The sequence below is a fragment of the Scomber japonicus genome, chromosome 12 (assembly GCF_027409825.1).
Source record: "Scomber japonicus isolate fScoJap1 chromosome 12, fScoJap1.pri, whole genome shotgun sequence".
Lineage (NCBI taxonomy): Eukaryota > Metazoa > Chordata > Actinopteri > Scombriformes > Scombridae > Scomber > Scomber japonicus.
In genome coordinates this window covers 10970921-10976816 of record NC_070589.1, presented here as the reverse complement: position 1 = coordinate 10976816, position 5896 = coordinate 10970921, and the positions used below count along the sequence as shown (strand labels likewise).

Below are 5896 nucleotides of genomic sequence, written 5' to 3'. Positions count from 1 at the left end.
GCAAATGAGGTGAATAGATTAGGTGTCTGACATATGTAATGTATGATTTGTAGCAGTAAAAAAAAAAAGCCCATACAACTGGCACGGGGGGCGGCCCACCAAGCCAGGCTATGACCCCAGCAGAGGAGCTGGCACTCGACCTTAATAAAGGGAGGCCAGTGATGGAGGGGATCCCGGGAGGGACCGTCACTGACTGTGTCCCAGCAATGTACACTGACTGCTTCATACAAGGTATATAATGCAGCACTACTGCACATGAAAACAATCAAAAAATATATTACTGTCTGACTTTGGATTTTCTTGCAGTGTCTGAGAACACAGTCACCCTATTGGAACCACCAGAAGAAGATCCGGTTAGTTCATTTTATTGAAATCACAGGCCTGGCATATCCTGTCAAAAATCCTAATAAAAGTTATTGTATGTATACGGCAAGGGGGAGGCGCAGCTGCAGGATACACTTCGGCAGATGAGGAGACAGTGTCGCTGGACTCCAGGCTTGAGGTATCATGTCAATTTTGTGGAAATGCCTTGCTCATTTAGCCCATAATGGATATGAAGTCAGTGATTTGGCGCTAATAGAAAACATGTGTAACAGGACCCAGACGGTGCTCAGGCTCAGAAACAGCCAAGTAACATTGTGAGTATTGGCTAAAGTAAATCTACATTATGCACAAATCCTGCTGTGCTAATTGACATTTCTTTTATAGAATTCACAAACTGTCAGGAGGCTGTATATCAAACATCTCGAAAAGCAAATCGAGCTGACAGAGGTGAAAATCAAAGTGAAAAAGAGGGAGCTGAAAGACATGGAGCTTGACTCCGAACTAAAGCGCAAGACCCTCAGGAAACTGGACCTGGAGATTAAAAAACTAGAGAAAGAAGTGAGTATGTCAGTGCACACTGTACCCATAACTGTATGCAGTGTATTAATTGTTACTTTTGCCCTCTGTATTCCAGGTTCCAGACAAATGAGGACTATAAAATAAAAAAACTTCAACTGGAAAACATTGATGTCCTCCTTCTTTCATGTGTGCTTAGTGAAGTGAAATTTTAAGACATAACCACACACTATACTACCAATGCCAGACAAAATGCACATACACAGCAAAATGTAACTTATGATCTTTTTAATAGGTAACTTAAATCCAATCCAAAGCTAACTGAAAAAATGCTCAATGTAATGCCCTCTGACAAGCCTGCCATTTCTGTTGTCTGGGAAAATGGCAGCATTTTCCCATTCAACATCAATTGCCACTCGGGGGGGCCCTCTCCTTTCTCAGGCCTGCAATGTTATGCAGCACTGCGCATGCTGCAACCAGATCACAGGCCCTCTCCGGGGAAACCTTCAGGTAATGCAGGCACTGAAATCTAGATTTAACAAGTCCAAAGGTCATCTCAATTCGAGCCCTCGTCTTCGCATGACCATGGTTGTAGGCCTGCTGTGGTGGGGTTTGGGGGTCTGCAAGTGGAGTCAATAAGAAGGACTCACAGGCATAGCCTTTGTCTCCCAGCAGCACACCAGAGAATTCACCTGATGATAAAGCAAGATACAATTTATGAAACTACACAGCACATACATACATACATACACGCTCATAATGTCCAAGGTGCTTACAAATAAGATGTGTGGCTTACCTCGTGAGAGTCTCTCATAAATTGGACTCGCACGAAAGACTCTGGAGTCATGGACTGAGCCAGGCCATTTTGCCTCTACGTTGCTGATAAGGCAGTCAGCATCACAGATCATCTGAAACGATAAGATGTAACCATTAAGGTCTATTAATTCATGCAAGTCACAGTAACCACAAACCACTTACCTGAACATTGATACTGTGGAAGGATTTTCTATTGATAAAGTCCCCCTCGTGTTCCCCTGATGGCCGTTTGATTTTGATGTGCGTGCAATCCACTGCACCAATGACATTAAGGAAAGCTGTGACAAAAATAGTGATTATCCAACTCTGATTACAGTACAATTGGAAACTACATTTTGCAAGTTGAAATGTATGTTACCTGCAATCTTGTAGAACTCCTCCTTAATGTGTAAGGGTCTTCTGTGGCCAGGGAAGGTTATAAATATATGCACGAGAGACTTCAGTGCCAGACAAACACGTCTTATTGTGCGGCATACTGTTCCTTTATTGAGGTTCTCTGCATCCCCAACAGAATAAAGGAAGCTCCCACTTGCAAAGAACCTCAGTGCAACACAGACCATCTGTGGAACAGTGAGGGCCTGGCTTCGTGCTGTCTGGTGCTGTATTTTTGGCCCCAGCAGCCTACATAAATATCTCAGCCCATCAGCTGAGAATCGATACCTCTCAATGAGATGGTCATCCCCAAAAGCCAATGGGTCCGACCTGTCCCGGAAGACTCTCTCACGCCTAAATGCTCTTCTGATAATTAGGGCTTCCTCATCCAGCACATCCTCCAAAAAAGGGCACGCCATTATGAAGAGGAAACAGGTGAATGGGAGTTGGACCTATATATACTATATTACCCTCATCACAGACTTAATTGATACCATCTTTGCAACTTGATTGCTCACTTTTTATAATCTCAATAACAGCAATAATACACATATTCATCAAAGCTCTGATGGCAATTTGACAAGCAGTTTTCATTAACATAGCAATATATCACTAGGCCTTTATATATCACAGTAATGATGATACCACATGAATGACTATAAAACGACTGTTGCAATTAAACAGTCAACAGACTTTAATGAAACAACAATATAATTTATCTGTAATATTTTAATGCAGGATAATTGAAATGATGCAACATATTTAGAAAGACCATGGAAATGCTGTAAAACCCATTAATTTGTCACATGATTGACAGTAGAACTGCCAGATGAATCCCTGAGAATAATCTTAGCCTGGTTGTTAGCCTGGTCTGGAGCAGGCTAGCTGCAGAGAATAAATCACCATAGTAACTGGGCCGGGCTAAATTTAACCTGCTTTCATGCAACCGACTTGAGGCTAAATTCAGCCAGGATAACTAACATATCCCGGCTTAATCCCTTATCCTGGTTTCGTGCAATACCCCTCAGATGATTTGTAACATGGGCCGTATGCGAACATCAAAGAGTTCAACACCACAACGAAGCAAACACGTGCGCACACACAATGTTTTAAGTATACAAATCCAACCTGTGACAACAACCTTAACAAATAAGCACTGACACTTATCACCATCTTTATCAATCAATCCAGCACAATAATTAAATCAACCAACATTGGTGGCTCACCGGAAGGGAAAAGCGGTTCTTCCTCTGGGCAAACTTGTCCATGCTTTGGGGATCCACGTCCTGTAGCCTGGGAGTTATCAGACTTGCCATGAACACCATGGCCGAGTTGTGTCTGTCGGTCACGGTACTGCAGGTGAAAGTTTTTATTCTCCTCAAGGTGCAAAAGTTATTCGCCCACAATTTAGGCAGCTATGTTTACTTTTCGAAATATGCATCATTTTAAACCATTGTCCAGATAACTCCCACTGCTCTCATTTTTTTGCAGTTTTTCCAATCCTTGAGACCCGTCCTCGAGTAAGCACCAAACAGCAGACAGGGAAACAGAGGGGTGCCGTTATGTGTATGCTAACGTTAGCTATTAGCCACATTGTCTCTCCAGGTTTTAACCCAGCAGTTTAATTTCACTTTGAGTAGCTATCTGGTGGCTAGTGGGCTCCAAGGCGCTTTAAGTACAGTTTCTCCTCCAAATAAACAGTTGCAAGTCTATGTTTGAGTATGAAATCCATCCATTCATTCATTTCCTCAAGTTAGCTGGTGTCAGCTAACAAAGTCTCCCCTTTCCTTGCCCGCTATGAATTTCATGCTAGCTCAGTAGCCCCACTACAACAGTCATTTAAAATATTTCAACGTCAGGTCTGCAAAAGTCTAGCCAAAATATTGCTCTTTCTGGAGCTGCCATTTGTTTGTCTGTCTTTGGTGCCAATATGCGCAGTTGAGGACCCACGGAACACGCCCCCTCAGTCGTCCCACTGTCTGAAGGTTTGAGAGAGGTTGTCACAGCTGTCAATCATGGTGTTACATCCCCAAAATAAACAGAAAAATCAGCAGCTGGACAAACATCAGCATGATAAGAACTACCAAAATGACAAAAATAAACATTGTGAAAAATGTTTTTTTAACATCTACTTTGATGGTTTAGTTTTTCTAGTCTTAGCAACACAATGGCTGTCCTATCTGGTTGATAGGTCACTGCAGTTATGTCTGTTGTGAACATTGCATGTGTGCCTGTCGGTGTTTCATGATAGGGCTAAGTTGAACTGTAAAAGGTTTGCTTAAAATGCTTAGAATATGGACTCATTGACTGTTAAATGGTGAATGCTTTGCAAGAATATGTAAGATCAAGTTCAGTTTGGATAAATCATCAATGCCCACATGTTTAACCACAGTGGAGACGGACGGTTGAGGAGGAAGCAGCTGTAGGTCAGAGGCTTTAACAGCAACCGGGTGGCATGAAGTGCTGTTGACCTGAACATAATATGAAACCGATGACATTGACAAGCACAGGGGGGGTCGTTGGTATGGTTACCCTCAACAGCTGCTTCGTTGGATGTCCCAGTATGCACAATGAAAGAGGAGTAAGGTACACGTCCTGATTGACACTCACATCTACCAGGTGAGATCAAGCCGCCGTAGTGGCACCACACGATCAGTGTGACTTTCAGTAGTGTTAGCTCCTCACATTGCAGTGCAATTTATATGTAAATGAAAGTCCATTACATTTAAGCCCTTGCCAAACAAATTCACATAATGTTGATTAAGCCTACCACCATTATATAAATCTCTCTGTAGTTCACATTGTCTTAAGTCTGTAATGACTTTCCTGTACTGGCTGGATGAATGCATGTCAGTACATCTGCTAACTTCTGGTTAGCTCTCTGCTAACTTTAACGCGGAATAAATAATTGAATCTTACAGCTCTTTCAGACCGCCCAAAGGTGGATGAATTGTTTATAAATCGACACAAGTCACTTCGCATAAGTTATATGATGCTCAAAATAATTTATCCACAATTTTACAGCCGCGACCACAGCAATTTACTTTCTGTGTAACCATGGTAGCTTGGTAATATAACATCAAGGATTGCTGTTATGGAACAGGGCTATCATTGAGTCAGCTGCAGGTAACACTAGGCATGGGCCGGTATGAGATTCTGACAGTACGATAAAAGGTAAAAATATCACGGTTTCACGGTATTATGGTTACAGCTATAAAATGTAATATTTTGAAATGTCTATTTAAAACCAAGAAAAAAAAATCCATTGAACGGTATTTTATTTTTAAACTTATATAGGTTTTTAAAATAAAAAATAACTGAATTCTTTCTAAATAAAAAATAATTTAAAAAAATAAGTGCTGTCGCTAATGCAGTCCTTTGACTGAGGCTAAACCTGCAACTCAAGTCACAACATAAATGAATTATTTTTAGTGAAACAACACAAAATGCAAATGAATGCAATCACTTAACCTGTGGCTCAAGATCAGAACATCCTCCAAGCCACAGCCGTCTGTCTTTTTACGATAGCCGAAGTATTCCCATACAGCCGACTTGGTCCTTTTAGACAAGGGGAAAAGTCCGGGGGGCTCGCCTCCTTCAGCCATAATACAGCCTGCAGAGCTACCTGCCTGTAACAGCAACCGGAGGTGCGCGGAAGGAGGGCTACTTCACGCTGCAGCTGCACACGAACTGAGGGACCTCCACTTTCTCTCTGACGAGACGTCACATTAAAAAAACCCAGCTCAATACCGCAGGAATGGTATGACGGAAAATTGTAGTGGTTTTGATACCGTGACTTTTTCATACCGTGGTATATCTTGAAACCGGACACATTATGCCTCATTGTGATTTGAATTAAAAGTAAAAT

The 5896-nt window shown here is 41.9% G+C and overlaps 1 protein-coding gene across 1 annotated transcript; it reads right to left on the bottom strand.

The window, feature by feature from the left end:
- Positions 1-1245: 1245 nt before the first annotated feature.
- On the bottom strand, positions 1246-2447 carry LOC128369587 (putative nuclease HARBI1). The gene is made up of 4 exons (XM_053330663.1): positions 2015-2447; positions 1819-1934; positions 1637-1748; positions 1246-1532 (listed from the first exon to the last, which is right to left on the bottom strand). The coding sequence occupies exons 1-4, from the start codon at positions 2445-2447 to the stop codon at positions 1246-1248; spliced, it is 948 nt and encodes a 315-aa protein (XP_053186638.1).
- Between the last annotated feature and the right edge of the window lie 3449 nt (positions 2448-5896).

Bases quoted from the DNA above. Each gene is read 5' to 3' on its own strand.
- LOC128369587 (XM_053330663.1), bottom strand. From the start codon at position 2,447: ATGGCGTGCCCTTTTTTGGAGGATGTGCTGGATGAGGAAGCCCTAATT. The intron at 1,935-2,014 runs GTAACATACATT...TTTTTGTCACAG, and splicing joins GGAGTTCTACAAGATTGCAG to CTTTCCTTAATGTCATTGGT. The intron at 1,533-1,636 runs GTAAGCCACACA...CTTTATCATCAG, and splicing joins TTATGAGAGACTCTCACGAG to GTGAATTCTCTGGTGTGCTG.